General features: G+C 37.9%; 3 protein-coding genes across 3 annotated transcripts; 2 read left to right on the plus strand and 1 right to left on the minus strand.

Moving 5' to 3' along the window:
- Window positions 1-1,358: 1,358 nt before the first annotated feature.
- Window positions 1,359-5,123, minus strand: LOC306875626 (uncharacterized protein; the record flags this gene model as incomplete). Its single annotated transcript, XM_079426311.1, has 7 exons — window positions 1,359-1,631; window positions 1,938-2,180; window positions 2,264-2,317; window positions 3,517-3,539; window positions 4,398-4,668; window positions 4,771-5,013; window positions 5,109-5,123. The coding sequence occupies 7 exons, from the start codon at window positions 5,121-5,123 to the stop codon at window positions 1,359-1,361; spliced, it is 1,122 nt and encodes a 373-aa protein (XP_079282437.1).
- A 2,467-nt stretch (window positions 5,124-7,590) lies between these two features.
- Window positions 7,591-8,531, plus strand: LOC306875677 (gamma-crystallin M3; the record flags this gene model as incomplete). The annotated part of the gene is made up of 3 exons (XM_079426356.1): window positions 7,591-7,599; window positions 7,867-8,106; window positions 8,256-8,531. The coding sequence occupies 3 exons, from the start codon at window positions 7,591-7,593 to the stop codon at window positions 8,529-8,531; spliced, it is 525 nt and encodes a 174-aa protein (XP_079282482.1).
- A 1,709-nt stretch (window positions 8,532-10,240) lies between these two features.
- crygm5 (crystallin, gamma M5) lies at window positions 10,241-11,073 on the plus strand (the record flags this gene model as incomplete). Its single annotated transcript, XM_079426312.1, has 3 exons — window positions 10,241-10,249; window positions 10,470-10,718; window positions 10,798-11,073. The coding sequence occupies 3 exons, from the start codon at window positions 10,241-10,243 to the stop codon at window positions 11,071-11,073; spliced, it is 534 nt and encodes a 177-aa protein (XP_079282438.1).
- Window positions 11,074-21,433: the final 10,360 nt, after the last annotated feature.

Raw genomic sequence — 21,433 nt, forward strand, 5'->3', positions numbered from 1 at the left:
TTCCAACCCTGCTCCAACACACAAACCATGTAGTTTTCAAATAAGCCTGCAGGACTTGATTAGCTGGATCAGGTGTGTTTAATTAGGGTTGGAGCTAAACTCTGCAGGGCTCCGGCGCTCCAGGAACTGAGTTTGACACCCCTGATTTAGAAGCAATTAACCAACAGAGGGGAGTATTGAAGTAAAGCAACAGAAGATGTTGTACGCTATGAGATGACAATTAATAAATTAATTAAATACATTTAAAATGGGTAATATTTGACACACTTAATTTAATTTAATTATATTAATTTAAAGGGTTTGTTCACCCACAAATGAAAATTCTTGAGGGAGCACCTTGAGCACCTTTATTTTTTTTTTTTGTGTGTGTATTATCTATTAATACTTTAAAGGAACACTCCACTTTAAAAAATAAAATTAAATTGGAAATAGGCTCATTTTACAATTCCCCAAGAGTTAAAAAGTCGAGTTTTACCGTTTTTGAATCCATTCAGCCGATCTCCGGGTCTGGCGGGAGCACTTTTAGCTTAGCTTAGCATAGATCATTGAATCGGATTAGACCATTAGCATTTGGTCATCAAAAATGACTAAATAGTTTCTATAATTTTTAATTTTTAAATATTTCAAATATTTAAAACTTGACCCTTCTGTAGTTACATCGTGCACTAAGACCGATGGAAAATTAAAAGTTGCAATTTTCTAGGCTGATATGGAACTATACTCTCGTTCTGGCGTAATAATCAAGTGATATTACGCAGCGCCTGAAAGCAGTCCTCAGCATAACTAGTTACCTAGCTGGGGACTACTTTCAGGCGCTACGTAATATCACTTGATTATAGTGATATTATAGGCCTCTCGGGCATCCAAGAGCAGCTCCTATCACTTTGTATGAGGAAACATCAAATTCTCCAAAACTGTTATCTAAGCTTACAATTGAATTTCATATTTGAAATCACCAATGAAATCGGACAACAACTGTGTCATAAATGTTGTTTCTTTTGCTCAAATAGCGTTATAAAAAGCTTATTTCTCAGGCTAGATCAACCAGTGCGCATTGCGTCCTGAGCAGCGCTGACTGTTTCTATAGCAACCAGGACTTCCAACGGCAGCTGCAGTGATGCGCTGACTTTACCGATTAGCGATTGGCTCTTTCATTCAGAAGGCAGGGCTTCCTGTGATTGAGTGGCCATATATTCCATATTAAATATTCCTGTGGCCATATTAATTGTTGCATTTTTCCCCATTCAAAACTATACTTTTAAATAGAACAAAATAAACCAGGAGACAGGAGCTTTAGGTGAGCTCAATGTCATTTTTTATTAAATAGTTAAGGAACAATCAACTACACACTGAAAGACCTAAATCTCCTGAACACGGTGGATGGAGCCGACAGTAGGATGCAAGGCACTCCAGTCAGTGAAGTGGCGGTACTCGCCTCTCTCCAACAAATACTGACGTCCCTTGAAGTTAGGATGCTCATAGAAGACCCAGGCCCCATCCAGAACGTTACAGGACTGTACCTCACGGTGACGGAAGTGGTCATAGAGAGAGGGCCAGTCCTCATTGCACTCCATAATCTGACCCTGGAAGTCTGGCCGTTCATACAGACGGATACGGAAATTGCCAGTATGCTACAAAAGAGAGAGTGGATAGTCAAATACCATTACAATGCATTGATTTCTTGTAGGCCATTTACTGTAGAAAGAGCAGAATCATATCTAGAATCACCTATAATTATACTAATGGGGCACTAAGGGATTAAAAAAATGCATTCTACTTTCAGTAGGAGTTTAGGGCCAATAATGCTGTTCTTGAATGGTTAATGTGGCACATTCAGTATGTCTGGTGTAGGTGAATATTTTTGCTGAATAGGAGAAACATAGACCTGCATTGGGCAAAATAGGCCAGCTGTGGTTCCCCAAAGAGGGATGACTTACATTTCGCACCGTGCGGCAAGACCTTATAGAGTCACTGATGCCCATCCAGTGCTGGTAATCAGGATACTCTCCCTTGGTTAGGATGTACTGGCAGCCCATGAAGTTTGGACGTTCATACAAAACCCAGGCCCCACTTTCAACTCGGATGGAGTTACAGCAGCTGAAGCGGGATGACAGCTCTGGGCAGTCCATGCTGCACTCAAAACAACGTCCCTGAAAGTTTTTGTCCTCATAAAAGAAAATCTGTATGGGAGAAGATGTAGAAACATAGTTAAGCCAAGGAAAAACATCACAGAGCCAGTTTAAGCAAGCAAAATGTGTCTTACTTTTCCCATTCTGTCCATGTTTGGGACTAATTTTATTCCTCCTTTTGATGTATGCTGTGTATTGAAAGGGCAATGAGCGAGATTTATATGTTTCACATTGAGTTGCTCTGCCAGGCAAATCATTGTTATATGAATGGCCGCAGCAACTGCATCATCAACAGCTGATACTGCGATTGTTTCTAGATTGTTCCTGCAGATTAATGCAGTGGCCATTGTATGGAACCCTGACTTTTTGATTCTGCAATGGCTGAGTCCAGAAAATATTTATTGGTCTAATTAAATTGTTTTCCAGATGCCGATACTGACATAGTTGGAACAGCACTGCCATCTAGCCACATGCTCATATTGGAAGAGGTGTAACACGTCCCGAATGAACTGATGCATTTTGTGTTTGTATGCTCCACCCAAACTCTTTCTCTACTATTAGACATTCACTGCGCAATAACACAGAAACTGTAAAGGGGCTGTACATTATATAGATTTTATGTTTTACTGTAATAAAATGAGTGCATGCTATGCCATGTTTTAATGAAAATGTCATATGAAACTGTGGTTAGACTCTTTGATTCAGCTCAACACAACACACAACATAACCAATCAAGCTGCCATAAATTCAGACATTACCATCAAAATGACAACAGATTAAACAACAGGCATTAGCTGTTTTAGCATAAGAATAAAAATATAGCCTAAGTGACAGCCTATACAATCTGATGAACAGAGCTTCACATTTGTATAAAAACTATAATGTTATCCAGTGATACTAAAATAACACTGTACCAACATGCATGTGTAAACAGAATATTAAAACAAGGCATTGGCTATTTCCTATACGCAAAGTTTAAAACAGGTTACATTGTAAATAGTGATACTGTTGCATTGTTGTACTTTTGCACAAGTAAATATTTCCACACCATATGACATGCTATGTAAATAAAAATAATGAAGTTATATGCTATTAGGTTATATGCAATTATAGAAATTATTATGCTCTTATAAAGTAAAATATCTGATCATGGTGTGTGGAATTACTGAAATAGGCTTTTGATCACAGTTTAAATACAAACTGTCTGATAAGAATGTTATATAGAATGTTGTACTATATATAAAATAACTGATTTTGATTGGTAAGTTGCTCAGGAATTTACTGTTGTTGTTTGTCTGATTTATGTCTGACTCAGACAAATCTTGTTCATAAGGTTTGGTTTAAGACAATTTTTTAATGAAAATATTAAAAAAGGTAAACATCTTACTTGAAACCATTTCTGCGAAAGAGCTGCACACACCGTATGAACAAATATCACACAGTGCTCAATATTACACAGAGGAGAACTGGTCCCAGAGTGAACCTAGTTTCTGCTAAGGTTTCATTTATTTCTCCATTTTTGTCACCTGAGGGAGTTTGGGTTCCTTGTGACAGTTGTCTTTGGCTCGCTTAGTTGGGGTCTAAAACACACCTAATATTGACTAATGTTATCACACTGACACTATCGGATGAGAACACTACTTGAATCTAACTGAACTGAGCTAAATATTCACGCTATCGCCCTCTGTAGAGCTGCTTCATAGCTGAAAATGAATAGCTGAAAAATCAAATTTGTTCTCTGATGAATTTTTCAACATCAACAGTGAACTGAACTGAATCACCATTCAACACTGAAGTGAATAACTACACTATACCTTCAGCAGACTTGCTTATTGCTTGTTTTATAATAGATTAACACAGAAATTACAGTTATTGAACTGAAGTGAACCAACACTGAACTATTGTCTTGCTGCAGCTGCTTTGCAGCGGAATTTGGATTTGCCTAATTTTTAAAGCTTGCATCACAGATTCTTCTGTTACTTTACTGTTCAATATTGTCAAGCTGCTTTGAAACAATCTTCAGTGAATAAAACACTATAAAAATAAAGGTGACCTGATTTGACTTTACAAAGCAGTCATTCATACTATATATAAATGATAAACTAGCTTTTAAGAATGTTTTTTTTTTTTTTTTTTAATTAACATGTCAGAAACATTTGTATGGCAACCAGTAAAAAACAGACACGACTCGTATAAATAAATGATTCTTCAAATAATTTTATTTGTCAGTATTTGTCAGTAGTAGTTATGACAGGTATTCATTTCAACAGTCTGTGGTGATGTGACGAATAGAGCCCACAGTGGCATGCATGGCCCCCCATTCAGTGTGTCGCCTGTATTCTCCCTTCTCAAGGAGGTACTGACGGCCACGGTAGTTTGCATGCTCGAAGAACACGCAGGGACCTTCCTGGACCTTGCAGGAATGGATCTCTCTGCAGAGGAAACGTTCCTGAATGGATGGGGTGCTTTCTGAAACTTCCCATGTTTGGCCATCAAAATTGGGCCTCTCAAAGAGCTTTAGCTTGAGATGTCCAGTAACCTGGAGGAAATGCAAATGATGTTTCTATGTATACACCTAACCACAAACACAGACTCACTGAGAGCAATTCAAAGTGATCACGTATGGTGCCATTGGACTTACATGCCTGAGCAGACGACAAGATCGGACGCAATCGTTGAAGCCAATCCAATGGTGATAATCTGGATACTCCCCTGGGACAAGGATATACTGATAGCCCATGTAGTTTGGCCTCTCAAACAGGACCCAAAACCCCCCCTTCACTTTTGCAGAATTACAGCGGCTAAAAAAAGAATGAAGGTCACTTGTGTCTCCTTTACACTCATAGGATCTTCCCTGGAAGTTCCTGTCCTCGTAGAACACAATCTGTCAGACGAAACACAACACTGACAGTTCACAATGTGCTAAAACCTCATGGCAGACTGTGGGACACAGACAATCAGGGAGAAAGAGGCACTTACACTCTTAGTCGTCATTGTGAGATGTGAAATGTTGGATAGCAAACCATGCTGTAGTCTCTTTATACAAGTCCTGAACAAAGGCACAGGCTGTAAAAAAATTAATCAGCAATACAAAAAAATATCTAAGCTCAATGTATTGTTCTAAAGCACTGAATCATAGATTCGTTCAACAATAAAATTGTGAGTACCAAGCATCCCAACCTCAGGCTTGTACAACATGCCACTACATGTTGATTAAATTAGTGTTTGTCTACTTAGCCAGCTCAGGCTGATTATTTATCTTCCTACAGAAATATGCATTCAAATGTTTGCCAACAGCACCCTCACACTCTCAGCTCCAGCAAAATCACTGTTATGACTGGCAACCATTGTGTCCATCAAAGAGGATTTAGAAGCCAAGCACTGGCGTTGAGGCATATACTGTCTCTTATGGACCATTCACATAGAACACTCTCAATTCATTTTAAAATGCGAGATGCAGGGTAGTGGAATGCATGGTCTTTTCAAAAAACACTTTTCAAAAAATGTCATTTCTTTTTACTGTCATGTGCAAGACTCGAGTCCAAATAGTGCATGCTTACATATGGAAATGGAAAAGCAGTGCCGTAGAATGCAAAAAGAACGTCCTGTGTGGACAGACCTCTTATTATACTACAACTGTGTGATACATTTTGTTTTCAGTTATTGGATAGTGTCTGAAAACGTCAGCTTTTATTAATGTTTGTTAATTAACTTAATTTATTTACATGCAATCCTATGCATTTTACATGAGTAATTTAAATTGCTCTTAAAATATGATAAGAAAGATACACGTGAGTGAATCGATAAAAGATTATAAAAGTACATTACACACGTAAATGTTTCATTAAAGAGAGATCATCATAAGACTACTGTGGTCAAAATTAAAATATTCTGATAAACAAAATCATCAAACAAAACAAAACTATATGATATATGCTTACAGCAATTTTTTAAATTAATTATGCTTTAGATTCCTTTAATTATTGGCAATGCAATAATACCTATGTTTCCAATGTTGGACACACTGTACAGTATGTCGCCATTTTGAATTTAGTCAATAATGTACTTTTTTGAACCTGTAAAAAGTTTACCACACTTGCATTGGCCTACTGACATGAAATATTTTTCTTTATTCAGTGCCATAATGCTATGACAATATTCTATCAATTTGGTAACAGCACCGCCTATAGGTCAAAGGTAATTGTACTTTAAATAATTTTTTCTTGACATTTAAATCACTTTTTTTTCTAAATCTTTGAGCGCAAGAGATAGTAGTCATTTAAAGCCATCACACTCTCTTGAACTTTACTAATAACCGGTCTCAAAGCTGTGCTTCAAACTGAAACTTTTCAAGCTGAAAAGTTTTCTCCACATGTTAGGGACAGAGTTTGATGGAACATATTTGCATAATGTGAAAGCAACAATTGAAAACTACTAGAAATGTCAAATAATGTTACTACAATCAAATGCTACTTCAAAGTGTAGAATGGAAAAAGGGAGTCTAAAAGGACAAATGGACCACAAAACCAGTCTTAAGTGTCAATTTTTTATGGTTTATTATGATGGGACAATATTTGACCGAAATACAACTATTTGAATATCTGGAATCTGAGGGTGCGAAAAAAATTTAAATATTGAGAAAATCGCCTTTAAAATTGTCCAGATGAAGTTCTTAGCAATGCATATTACTAATAAGTTTTGATATATTTACGGTAAGAAATTTACAAAACATTTTCATTAACTATGACCTTTACTTAATATCCTAATGATTTTTGGCATAAAAGAAAAATTGATAATCTTGACCCACACAATGTATTTTTTGGCTATTTCTACAAATATACCCCAGCGACTGTTTTTTTGGTCCAGGGTCACAAATATGGGGTATATGTAGTCAAAACTGATACATTAGAGACTTGGCAAATACTGAAAACAACCAAAAATAAAATTTTTGCCTTCATACACATTTACATTATTGTTAATTCTGGTGACCTCTCTTGGTAGAATTGCAGAAATCGCTACAGTTATGTGAAGGGAAATCTAAAATGGGAAATCTCATTTAAATCACACTGTACCTGCAGATCTCTTTATGCAAAACTTATATATTGTGTAATTTTTTTCATTTGACATGAACGTGACATTTTTAGATTTACTAGAGAGCAAATAAGACTCTGATTTATGAACCTTGCTCTTCAGACTTCGTAACTCTTGGCCGATGTGATTTCTCTTGCTTTTTCACTCTCATTTGCTATCTCTCTTTCACTCTCTCTTTCTGTTTGTCTTTCATTCTGTTTGTTTCATGTAGGCTGTGATTGCACAATTTAAATTAACAGAAATCACAGACCTGCTTGATCATCAGGTTCCAGGCTATTTGAATGACAAAAACCATTATCAGCCTATAAAGTATAAAAGGCAGCAGTCAGACAGACAGAAACTGGACAGAATCCCACGAAGACTAGCAAACATGGGCAAGGTATGTATTGGGTAGCCTTAATCTAGTGGAGAAGAGCTGACAAAAACAGCAAAATCCTCTATAAATTTATTAAATGCAAAGATAACATTTTTATGTGGAAACGGTCATAGTCATAAATATGTTTTAATAATATTCAACATTTTCTACATAATTAAGCTCTACCTGTTGTGTAATGCAAGCCAAAAAAGCCAGTTACTTCAAATGTTAAAGATTACTGTTTACAGAGAAACAACATTTATTTTAATATTCAAATTTTTTTCTTGGTAGATCATCTTCTACGAGGACAGGAACTTCCAGGGCCGCTCCTATGAGTGCAGCAGTGACTGCTCTGATATGTCTACCTACCTCAGCCGCTGCCATTCATGCAGAGTGGAGAGCGGCTGCTTTGTGGTCTATGACCGTCCTAACTACATGGGAAACCAGTTCTTTATGAGGAGGGGCGAGTATGCTGATGGAATGCGCATGGGAATGAGTGATGGCATCAGGTCCTGCCGCATGGTTCCTCAGGTAATAAAAAAATAAAACAATGATAATAGTATTATCATTTCAATAATGAATAATAAAAATTCAATTATTCAGCGCATTTGAAACAGACTGTATTGAATCAGAAATGCACTGAATCATACTGAACCAATACATTTCTTTTCATCTTACAGTACAGGGGACCCTACAGAATGAGGGTCTACGAGAGGGAGAACTTTGGAGGTCAGATGTACGAGCTGGCAGATGACTGCGACTCCTTCACGGACCGTTACCGCATGTCTGACTGCCAGTCCTGTCATGTGATGGATGGCCATTGGCTCATGTATGAGCAGCCCCACTACAGAGGAAGGATGATATACTTCAGACCAGGAGAGTACAGGAGCTTCAGGGATATGGGATACAGCAACGTTAGATTCAGCTCTGTTAGAAGAATCATGGACTTGTGTTAAATTCACAAAAATGAAAAAATATGAAAACATAAACGATAATATAAGCATAAACAATAAATTTCTCACCATGCATTTATTCTGTTGTCTTGGCCTGTTTTCACCACTTTGAGTTCCACCATTAGTGTCATTGTACCAAAAGTATGCAAACCAATGGAAAATAAACATATCAAATACATTTTATAGCATCAATTAAGCTTATAATATCAATTTACAAATGAAGAAGCATATCATCAGCCTGGTTGACTGGTAATTTACCAGTAAAGACTGAATGTGTGAAAGGGGCTATTGTCTGCTGTAAATAGACTTAATCAATCATTATACATAATTCTAAAGATTTATATATTAATAATTCTAGTTAGATGTCCCAGTCCTGTTCCTCTCTCTCCTCTCCTCCTACTGTCCAGTCCAATAAAGGTACCCCCCAAGGTACCCCCCCACTCAAATATAACATAAAAATGGACATGGCCAAATTACATGGCATTGATTATTTCTTATGTCTGTATGCATGTAAAACACTACTTGTGTACTATAATGTAAAGATAGTGTATCATACACATCTAGGGTGACCAGACGTCCCGAAAAATTCGGGACAGTCCCGAAATCTAAGCTGCTGTCCCGAATCCCGCTCTAATTGTCCCGAAAATTATACTGAAGCAAAATCTTAAATAGTTATTGTCTGATAAAACATAAAAAACTGTCCGTGGAGCGAGGTTGAGTCATCCTGCAGCCTGGCAACCAGCCCCCGCCGGCTGCTCATTGGCTGCAGCATCTTGTTTTTGTTTTTTTTTGGTTCATTAACTTCAGTTTGAAGTATAAAAATAGCCTAACGTTACTTCTATATTATATAAAATTATATGTATATGTAGGCTACTTATATTAATAAAAACATGATTGGTTCAGTCACTTTCGTTTGAAATTCATTATCTTTATTATTCATTACCCCCCCCCCCCCCCGTCCCGAATTTCAACCAATCTCATCTGGTCACCCTATACACATCTGAATAATCAACCTGTCCTGCACACATAAATGAAAAGAAGCAATCTGAAAAATTGGATCTATTTATAAAGACAATGATGGACTATTAAAAAGACTATAATTAATGAAAATATATATTTTTTCTCGATCCTATCATGTTATGTATCAAGTAGTTTTGTTAATTAAGCTGTATATGCTACATCAGACAAACAAAATTATTAAGATTAAAGTATGCTTGAACTTATGGATGTCTGTGGCCTTTGAGTCATAACTGAATCTTACTGTTTTTAGTTTAATTTCCCAGTCTTAAATGAAAACTTTAAACAAACACCAATATAAAGAGAATAGGCTAAACTAAAATAATCCAGTATGGCACTAGTAGATCTTCAGTTACCAGTGTTCCCTTAAGGCAGGCCTTTTATGCCTGGCAATGTCAGTTGTAAGAAAACAAAAAAGTGAAATATATTTGTGTCTATTCTAAGTTTCAAAAGTACAGTGAATAACACATCAGTGGACCAGTTGTCCTCCTTCAGCTGCCCTACAACCAAGAAAAGCCACTGTTGGCACAGAGCATAGGAGCAAACAGTTCTGGTAACTACTTGTAGACTAGTTTAGAAAAAAATAGAATTGCTGAGTAAGAAGTTCAAACAATAGGCTATAGATTTTTAGCAATCAAGTTGAGTATAAAAGCAACACAGTAAAACACTGGCACTATAGAAACAAAAGCAAAATCATGGGAAAGGTAGGAGATAACTATGTTGAATGAGACAAATGTGGTTTTAAAAGGGATTACTACTTAGACCAAATCATATCTGAAATCTGATCTACATTGATTTTACAATGTCAGCTGTTAATGGAGGAATACAAGCACAATGTGCTTTTAAATGGATTAACAAGCAAAGTAAAGAACAAAGACTAACATATCCATTGTAAGCATGTCTTTTTGTCACTACGCTTTCCAGATAATATTCTATGAGGACAGAAACTTCCATGGTCGTGACTATGAGACCAGCGGTGACTGCCCTGAGGTGACCTCTTACCTGAGCAGCTGCTGCTCATGTAGGGTGGAAAGTGGCTGTTTTATGGTCTATGAGAGCATCAAATTCATGGGTCACCAAATGCTGGTAAGAAGAGGAGAGTATCCTGATAACCAGCGGATCATGGGTGCAAGCATCAGTGACTGCATCAGATCTTGCAGAATGATCCCTATGGTAATTCTAGACATTTTTCATATAAAGAGAGTAAATTTATGTAATTGAATAACTAAATAAAGACATTTTTTCCTTGCAGCATAAAGGAACATTTAGAATGAGAATCTTTGAAGGGGACAATTTTGTCGGACAAAAGTATGAGTTGATGGATGACTGTGAGTCAATCCAGGAACGTTTTCACATGCCCGATTGCCAGTCCTGCAATGTCACACATGGCCACTGGCTTCTGTATGAACAGCCCAATTTCGAAGGCAGAATGATATACATCAGGCCAGGGGAGTACAGCAGCTTTAATAATATGGGTCTAGGCCCAGTGAAAATTTGTTCCATCAGACGCATCATGGAGTCCTGTTAAAAGAAATTACACTTGCTAAGAAATACAATGAGTTCCATATTTCCCAGCAAGAAATGTTGTGACACTTAATCTCAAATGTGACTAGGATCTACAGCATAATGTCAAAATCTCTTACTCCACTTACGTTTTTTAACAAAACGTATGACAAAACCAGCTTCTGCCAAATGTTGATTAACATGCATCTGATTCATTACAGTAACATCTCATTTTGTTGATCATCTAATGTGTGATGACAAGGTTCATTACTTTTGTGAAATATACAGATGGATACAGATCTCTCTGAGAAGAGATTGTATAATAAATATAAAAATAAATTAATTAACCAAAAGAGATTTTATTTGACAACAGGAACTGAAAACAGAGACTTTTGTCTAATGTAAAAAGTCTCTAAAAAGTATAAATAAATAAAAGATTATGGTTTACTAATCGACTCTGTACTTTCAGTAATGTAAATACAGTATGGGTGATCTTAGTCTTAAGATCAGTTTTAGGTCTTAGTTTAGAATTTGAAAGTTTTAGTAAAGATTTAGAAATAATATTCATAAATAAACCTCTTATTATAATGAAATACACTTTCACTGAAATACACACTTAATAATCACAGTATATCACAAAGTCAGTTAAACTTCAGGGATATCGATCTGTCCAGTTATGAAGCAGAAGGGATTTTGAATCAGTTTAGTCTGCTATGGTGCAAATGAAAGAGAAAACAAATTGCAATAGAGAGGCAACAGCAGCAATCTTCAAAAAGGGAATGTGAGTTTTGTTAGGGTCTGTGTAGTTACAATGCAACCCCATCAAGTTGCACAGGCTGTCTAGCTCTTCCAGGATGGCACAGCTGGACAAGGCTGTAGAAGGACAATAGCCCAGCAGCAGAATTGGTATCTAACTGGCTATTGGTATGCATGTTTCTGACCAAACTGCAGAAACAGACTGCATGAGGATGGCATGAGGGCTTGACATCCCCAAGTGACATCTGTACTCACAGCCCAGCACCGTGTAGCTGGATTGGCAATTGCCAGAGAATACCAGAATTGGCAGGTCCACCATTGGTGCCCTGTTCAATAAGAGAAGGTTCACATTGAGCATGGGACTCGTGCTGCTGTTAGGTACTGCGATGAAATCCTCAGACCATTGAAATCCTCAGACCAAATCCTGCACCAGCGTCAGACATTACGCTGGTGCAGTGGGCCATGTGTTCCTCCTGATGCATGACAATGCCCAGTCTCATGTGGCCAGTGTGTATAAGCAGCTTCTGGATGACAAAGGCATTTTTTTCCATTGACTGGCCCTCACATTCCCCAGACCTGAGTCCTATTGAGAACTTCTGTGATGTTATGTATCAGAGCATCCAAAGCTGCTAAAAAGCATCATAGACTGTCTAGGAGCTCCCTGATGCCCTGATCCATGTCTGGGAGCAGATCCAGCAGGACACCATCCACAATCTCATCAGGAACATGCCTAGATGTTGTCAGGTGTGTATACAGGCACATGGGGGCAATTCACACAACTGACTTACATTATTAAGAGTTGCCATGATGAAATTCATGCAAGCTGGATCAGCCTGTAATTTCAGTTTTTTTTACTTTGATTTTAAATCCAGCCCTCAATGGGTTACTGATTTTGGCTTCTATTGACCATTGTAATTTTGTTCTCAATGAATTACACAATGTATACTGTATAAGTAAAGAGTTTTAATTGAATATTTCATTCATTTTTTTTTGAGCAGTGTAATTATACAGGACAATGCACAGACATTTTGAGGGGTAGTGGCCCGAACCAAGAAAAAAGATCACCAAGCCCCCTACCCCTTGCCAATTCCAATTGCATGGTCCCCAAATTGAAGACATCACAATACAACATGACAAACACTGATACACATACAGCACTCTTTGCTGCATGAGGGTGTCAAAGAATTAAATGAAAGACAATCTAACTTCCCCTGTAACATATTACAACATACGGTACACGGTTTACACTTCTAGATAAGACTTTTAGATAACTGCTACAACAGAAAAATAGCATGACCATTATTATTCCTTTTATTTTTATGTAAATATATCATATATAATTAAAGCATGTAAATCTTAAGAACTGATTTTTTTTGTTTAAATGTGAAGTTGCAGAATATTAGCTTTTTAAACGTAATTTACTTTAAAAAGTCTGTTTACCTACCTGTTGTTTAACTAATTCAGTCAGTATCTTGTGCTGCTTCTTAATTGTATGTATTGCAAAAGATCATGTTGACAAATGGGTTAATTACAACCTGAATTCTGGAAATGCTGGGATGTTTTTAAATTTGAATAAAATAAAAACTAAAAGAATTTCAAATCACATGAGCCAATATTTTATTCACGATAGAACATAGATAACATAACAAATGTTTAAACTGTAAAATTTTACAATTTTATTCACAAAATCAGCTCATTTCAAATTTGATGCCTGCCACAGTTCTCAAAATAGTTGGGATGGGGGCATGTTTACCATGGTGTAGCATCTCCTCCTCTTTTCAAAACAGTTTGAAGACGTCTGGGCATCGAGGTTATGAGTTTCTGGAGCTTTGGTGTTGGAATTTGGTCCCATTCTTGTGTGATATAGGTTTCAAATGTTCTCTAGAGGTGAAAGATCTGGACTCCAAGCAGGCCAATTTAGCACCCGGACCAAATAGCTGCAGTATGTAGTTTTGCTTTGTCCTGCTGAAATACATGTCGTCCGGAGTGGAGCATATGTTGCTCTAAAACCTTTATATAACTTTCAGCATTCATAGTGCCTTCCAAAACATGCAAGCTGCCCATACCGTATGCACTTATGCACCCCCATACCATCAGAGATGCTGGCTTTTGAACTGAACACTGATGACATGCTGGAAGGTCTCCCTCATCTTTAGCCCGGAGGACACGCCGTCCATAATTTCCAACAAGAATGTCAAATTTGGAGTCGCCTGACCATAGAAGACTTTTCCACTTTGAAACAGTCCATTTTAAATGAGACTTGGCTCCAGTGTTAATTTTGGCAGGCATTTTTTATTTAGTCTTAGTCTTTATCTTGAGACGAAAATGCTTAATAGTCTTAGTCACATTTTAGTAATTTGAGTAGTTTTAGTCTAGTTTTAATCGACAAAAAGTAATTGCATTTTTGTCAACTTTTAGTCATTACTTTTAGTCAAACTGCAGTTACCAACATTTATTTTGGTAGCTATTTTATATGTAGTATTCAAACAAAAATAGTCATTAATTCTTCTCTCTTTAGACCAAATCAATTAAGCTTAGTTATGAGAAATTTGAATCAAGGATTGAATTTGGAAAAACTGGAATAAATTTTCATTTTTCAGATACAGTAGGTTTACTTAACAAGTATACATTTATTTAACATCTTTTGTTGGTTAACATTTATGACAGATAATTAGGAATGCTGTCCATTTAAGATGGAAGGTATGTATGTAATAGCCTACTGACATACATTCAGTTTTCACCCACCTGTTTAAGCTCACTTAAACCATAACGGACTGTATTTCCGTGAGATGCTCTACATGAGAGACATTTGGACTGCTGTGTGTGTATTTGAGCACTGAGAACTGATCGCGCGCTGTATGAGAACTGAAGAAGTGGAGCGTGTGAGCACTTCTATCAGTGCGTTTCCGCCTATCGCACCTTCACTGACTTTAAGTTAATCGACAATGAATTGTGACTCCCGGGAAAAACGGGACGTCTGGTCACCCACTCCCTAACCCTTCAGGTGCTGAGGCCATTGTTTCAGATCGCAAGTTCGCGTTTTGGTAGCCTATCCGTCCACTGCGGCTGCCATGCAAACGCACCTTATCCAATGACAGAGATGCACGTTTTGAAAGACAAGACAGTTAATTTAGCCTATAGGATGTATTTTGAATGTCCGGTAGTCCTCAAATAACATTTTAGTCCCGTCTCGTCTTGTTAATGAAGACGCGCATAAATTTCGTCATAGTTTTTATCACCAGATATTAGATTTAGCTCGTCAACGTCTCGTCTTAGTCACAGAAAAAAGGTTCGTTGACGAATATTTTTCGTTGTCGTCTTCGTCAACGAAATTAACACTGCTTGGCTCACAGGACACAACGGCGCTTCTGGACCATGTTCACATAGGGCTTCCTTTTTGCATGATAGAGATTTAGTTGGCATCTGCAGATGGCAAAGCGGATTGTGTTTACCGACAGTGGTTTGTGGAAGTATTCCTGGGCGCATTTAGTAATGTCAATGACAGAATCATGCCGATGAGTGATGCAGTGTTGTCTTAGGGCCCAAAGACCACAGGAATCCAACAAAGGTCTTCAGCCTTATCCCTTACGCACAGGGATTTATCCAGTTTCTCTGAAACTTTTGATGATGTTATGCACTGTAGATGATTCGATTTGCAAAACATTTGCAATTTGATGTTGAGGAATGTTGTTTTTAAAGTACTCCACAATCTTTTTACGCACTCTTTCACAGATTGGAGAGCCTCTGCCCATCTTTACTCTCTAAGACATCCATTTTATAGCTAATCATGCTACAGACCTGATGTCAATTAACTTAATTAGTTGCTAGATGTTCTCCCAGCTGAATGTTTTCAAAATTTCTTGCTTTTTCAGCTCTTTGTTGCCCCCGTGCCAACTTTTTTGAGACCTGTAGCAGGAATCAAATTTGAAATGAGCTCATTTAGTGGATACAAGTGTAAAATTTCTCTGTTTAAACATTTGTTCTCATGTTCTCTATGTTCTATTGTGAATAAAATATTGGCTCATGCTTTGAAAGTCTTAGTTTTCATTTTATTCAAATTTAGAAAACGTCCCAACATTTCCGGAAATATTCCGGTTGTATAATAAATTTTTGCCTTTAAACTCGAGATATTAATTTGTGGGGATGCCATATTAACTCGTGGGAATGTGATAATATGTCGTGGCCATGAGATCATTTTTTTCAGGTAATGACATCCTTATGTCGTGGCCACGCGATAAGAAGTCGTGGCCTCAAGATGCTATGTTGATGGAACAACATCCATTTCTAGTGGCCACAACTTCTTATGTTGAGGGAATTACATATTTTTCTTGTGGCCACGAGTTTAATGGATAAACAAACCTGCTGACCATAGCAACCTGGGATATCACAGATTATTAAATTATTTTAACCATAGGCCTAGGCTACCTCGCCCGTCTATATCTGCTCTCTCTCAACACTCCATCCTCGTCCGGTCTATCGTTCACATACCTGAACCAAGCCAGACCCCTTTGTACTTACCTGTGTGTTTCCTTACCTCAGAAGTTCCAGTTTCTCCACCACTCTCCGGACTCCTGCAAGAGATCACAGTCAGTCACTACAAGCTAAGACATCAGGACCTTGTCACGTTGTGCTTCACTCACTTCTCGTTCCTCCTGGTTACTCCTCAGTCTCTTTCAAATAAATACCCTTGTTTGACCACATACCTCTGTGTCTCCTAGCCTGTATCGTGACAGAAGACCAGACCAGGACATTTGCCTGACACAATGGGCATTTTCCTCACCCCTCAAGATCCTGCAACCCTAATTCTCTCCTGATTTCAGGATGGCTGCCTGATTGAGGACTATGTGGAGGAGTTCCTCGAGCTCTCACATCAAGTACCCTGGAATGATGACATACTAAAAACCGTTTTCTGGTGCGGCTTGGATGAACACCTGTATCAGCAAGTTCCAGCAAGTACCACTCCAGGTTCTTTTCAAAAATGTCTTGATTATATCCTGAGATTGTGCGGTTCACCGTATGCTGTAGAGGAAGCTCTTCCTGAGTCCGCCACTGCCGCCACTGTCTCTAGCCTGTCGTCTGTGGCTCTCTCTCGTCCGCCGCCGTCCGTGACTCCGAAGTCAAGCCCGCCGCCGTTTGCGGCTCCAAAGTCATTTCCGCCACCATCTGCGGCTTTCCCAAGCCCACCATCCGCGGGGAAATTCACGCCACCGTTCGCGGGGAATTATACACCGCTGTCCACGGCCCTCCCAAGCCTGCCGTCCGCGGCTCTCCCAAGCCCGCCGTCCATGGGGAAAGCAGCGCCGCCGTCCGCGGCTCTCCCATGTCTGCCGCCGTTTGCGGCTCCGAAGTCAAGCCTGTCGCCATTTGCGGCCTACGCAAGTTCGCTGCCCATGGCCAACACAAGCCTGCCGCCATACGTGGCCCAAACAAGTTCGCCGCCCATGGCCAACGCAAGCCAGCCGCCGTTCGTGGCCAACCCCAGCCCGCCGGCAGAGAGTGTGGCAAGCCCACTGGCAAAGAGTATGGCAAGCCTGCCGGCAGAGAGTATGGCAAGCCCGCCGGTCGCAGTTCAAGCTCCCTGATCCACCTGAGGTGTTCCCCGTATCCCAGTCCTGCTCCAGCCTCCAGGCCCCCCCCCCCCCCCGGTGGACTTTGTACTTACCTGTGTGTTTCCTTACCTCAGAAGTTCCAGTTTCTCCACCGCTCCTGTTCTCCAACGCTCCCCAGACTCCTGCAAGAGATTACAGTCAGTCACTGCAAGCTAAGCCATCAGGACCTTGTCACGTTGTGCTTCACTCACCTCTCGTTCCTCCTGGTTACTCCTCAGTCTATTTCAAATAAATGCCCTTGTTTGACCACATACCTCTGTGTCTCCTAGCCTGTATCGTGACAGTCACGTTCCCACAAGTTAATATGTAGTGACCTTAACTAAACTAAGTGAACCGAATATGTCCCCTACTGTTCACCGTATGCTAGCACTTCAATACCAGAAATGCTTTTTTAGCCATGAAAGAAAAAGAGAAAACATGATTACATTAACATAAGACAATTGTGCATCACTGGCCACTCCCTTAGTTTGCTTGTGCACTCAGAGACAATGAGCTAAATAATCAAGACACTACCAACAATAACAAACTTCATCACAGAGGAGCGTTTATGCAGATTGACCATAGACTGAATTGTAAATTCAGTGTTGACAAAATGAAACAAAGGGAACTCAGAATGTGTGTTTACTAGCTGCCAAGTGAGAGCGGGTGGGGTGTGAGTGAGAAATAGAAACCATAGGGTTTGATTTGATTCCAAAACGCTGTTAGTGTGGACTGAAATTTACTCAACTCCACTCCGGTCAGATACACTACTCTGTCTGCTGGAGGGGCAACTTAGCCTGTGAGGGCAAAGGGGCAGTGGGTCAGGCCAAGTAGAGATCCTCCTGTGCACATCTCTGCTAAGGAACTATAAGATTTATCTATCAATTTTAGCAACATTTTCTTTTTATGTTCATTGTACAATTAATTCATACTATTGGCAACTTTTGTATTTACATTTCTTTCTCTTTCTCATACTACAAATACTGATCAGCCACAGCAATAAAACCACAGGTACTGTAAAGTGAATAACATTAATTATGTCATTACAATGGCACCTGATAATGGGTGAGATATATTAAGCAACAAGTGAACAGTCAGTTCTTGAATTTCATTTGTTGGAAGCAGGAAAATGGATGGGAAAAGTGAAAAGATCTGAATGACTTTGACAAGGGCCAAATAGTGATGGGTAAACAACACGGTCAGTACATTTCCAAATAACTTGTGGGGTGTTATGCACCTGTTATACAGTGCATGTGTACAGACAGACCCCAAGTGGTACGCAAACACCTGCCCTTTTGGGCTCTGACTAGTTAAGGCCCTTTTTTGCAAGGATTTTTTTTTTTTGCATTTTTGTTTTTATTTAAATTTGACTGTGGCATCATTTCTCAATTAAACGTGTGCCCAACAACAACTTATTCCTAATAATTCTACAATACCCCACGAGCAGTCCCTAGCAAGCAAGTGTTGTTCTAGGTCAAAAATGTCACTACAATTAATAAAGATATGCCCAAAATTCAAGTTATAATTTGCCCCATATGAGTTATATTTGATGTGTTTATTACATAAGTTAGTAAAGCAACATAACACAAGCAAGAGAGCCGTTTTTGGAGGTAAAATTACATAATTATAAAGAATTATAGAGAACACTCTGAGTCTGATCTCTATACTTAATAAATGCCGCTTTGTGTGCTGAGGTTATGGTGGAAACAGCTGTATTTCTGCTGTTCCTTAAGCGCCACCTGCTTAAACTTTTTTCTATGAAACGTTGCTTTTTTCCTCTATCATTGTTTAATTCATTTTTATGCATTACTTTTGTGCATGTTTCTGTACTGTTTCTTTGGCCATTTAAAAAAAGTTTAGAGGTTATAAAAAAAACAATTAAAATAGTTTGAAATTCAATTTAATACAAATTATCAGATGATAGCAATAACAATTTATTTAGATAATAATAATAATAATAATAATGATGATGATGATAATAAAATGAAGCTTTTAAGGTCTGTTTATATGATAGCGTATGTGAACAGCAACAACAACAACAAATAGCATTTACAAGTAAATGATATGTAAAAAGATTTGGTTTTAGGTGTGGGGACATTGCAACTATACATTTATTTAATTTAGTACAATTAATTAAAAGTATAATTAAATTAATACATGAGAAACAATATATTTTTGCAACATATTTAAATGTTGCAAAAAAAATTGTTTCCAACCACTTACCTGAAAACAATTTAGTATCATTTTTTTCAGTGAACGAGCACATCAATGTCAGACTGCTGACATCCAAGAATGCTCCTTGTGTTCTTTGTTGAAGACATTGCAGTTTATGTCACCTGATTTAGATGAAATAGAGAACAAACAATCTTAAAAATAAGTTTGAAGAAAGGCGTTCACATAGTACACTGTTTTAAAGCAAACTCTGAAACAATGCTATGCATTATCTCTTGCTTGTTGTACGAAATGCTACTTTAAACAGTGCCTGACATAGGAAGTTTAATACAAAGAAAAGCTTTATTTGCTTTGTCTAAAAAATACCTACCTATCAAATGTATCTATTAATATTATTTATTCGAACTGAGCTAATATTAACAATGAACAGTTGCATTTATGTTAACCAACATCAATAATGATTAATGTATACTGTAACAAACAGTATTGCTCAGTTTATGTTAGTTCATGCATTACTAATGGGACGTTATTGTAAAGTGAACCCTGTACCACAAAACCAGTCATAATGGTCAATTTTGTAAAATTGAAATTTATACATAATCTGAAAGCTGAATAAATAAGCTTTCCTTTTCATTGATGTATGGTTTGTTAGGATAGATACAACTATTTGAATATCTGGAATCTGAGGGTGCAAAAAATCAAAAAAGTATTTAAAAACCAAATTAAGTCTTTAGCAATGCATATTACTAATCAAAAATTAAGTTTTGATATATTTACTGTAGGGAATTTACAAAATGTCTTCATGGAACATGATCTTTAATTAATATCCTAATGAATTTCGGCATAAAAGAAAAATTTATAATTTTGACCCATACAATGTATTGTTGGCTATTGCTGCAAATATACCCCAGCGACTTAAGACTGGTTTTGTGGTCTAGGGTCACATATATAGTTATTTATAAATATTTAATGCATATACATATACAAGATCAAGATAATAAAAAGTAAACTTAATGAAAATATAAATTATGCCCATTTACCTACCATTTCTTTTCTGTTGCCACCAAACTCCTCTTTGTTTTTGAACAGGTAAGGCTGCCTATTACAACCAGTATTAAAATCACAGTCTGTATGGCGCATGCACATGCATGATGTCGAAATGCATGACATCACCGCACCACAATCTGCAGCGAGGAGTACTTGAGGTCATACAGCAACACAGAATGGTGTTTCATTCCTGAATGATTCAGTGTTTTTGAACAAATCAGGTGAGTCAATGATTCAATGACCCATTCATAAACACAATGGTCACTTGCTCTGTTCATAAATGAATCAAATTAATGATTCTTTACAAATACCTACATATATAATGGTATCATTTTTCACATGTTTCCCAGTGTTTCATATTTCTGCGTTCATAATGTTACATTTACAGTATTAAACTCATAGCATTATTCATGCAATTGTAATAGCAATTTTGATAAATGGTAAGATGGATTTTGTTGATACTGATTTCATTTAATTGGTATAACAGCCTAGTGTATAGTGCAAATTAGAATAATTAAAACATGTTCAACAGTATGTAACTATATTTTATAAATATTGAAATTATGATGGGGTACCCTTTTTTTACTTAAGCACCTCTCCTCCAAAATGTCTATGTACGGCCCAAGGGAGGACAACCAGTGAACAGCGTCAGAGTCATGAGTGCCAGAGACTCACTGATGCAGGTGGGGAGTGAAGGCTAGCGCATCTGGTCCAAACACACAGAGGAGCCACAGTATTATAGCTCAATTTGTTGAAAAACTTAATGACATGATAGAAAGGTGTCAGAAGACACTGTGCATCGCAGTTTGCTGTTTTGAGGGC

The sequence above is a fragment of the Barbus barbus genome (assembly GCF_936440315.1).
Source record: "Barbus barbus genome assembly, chromosome: 10".
NCBI lineage: Eukaryota > Metazoa > Chordata > Actinopteri > Cypriniformes > Cyprinidae > Barbus > Barbus barbus.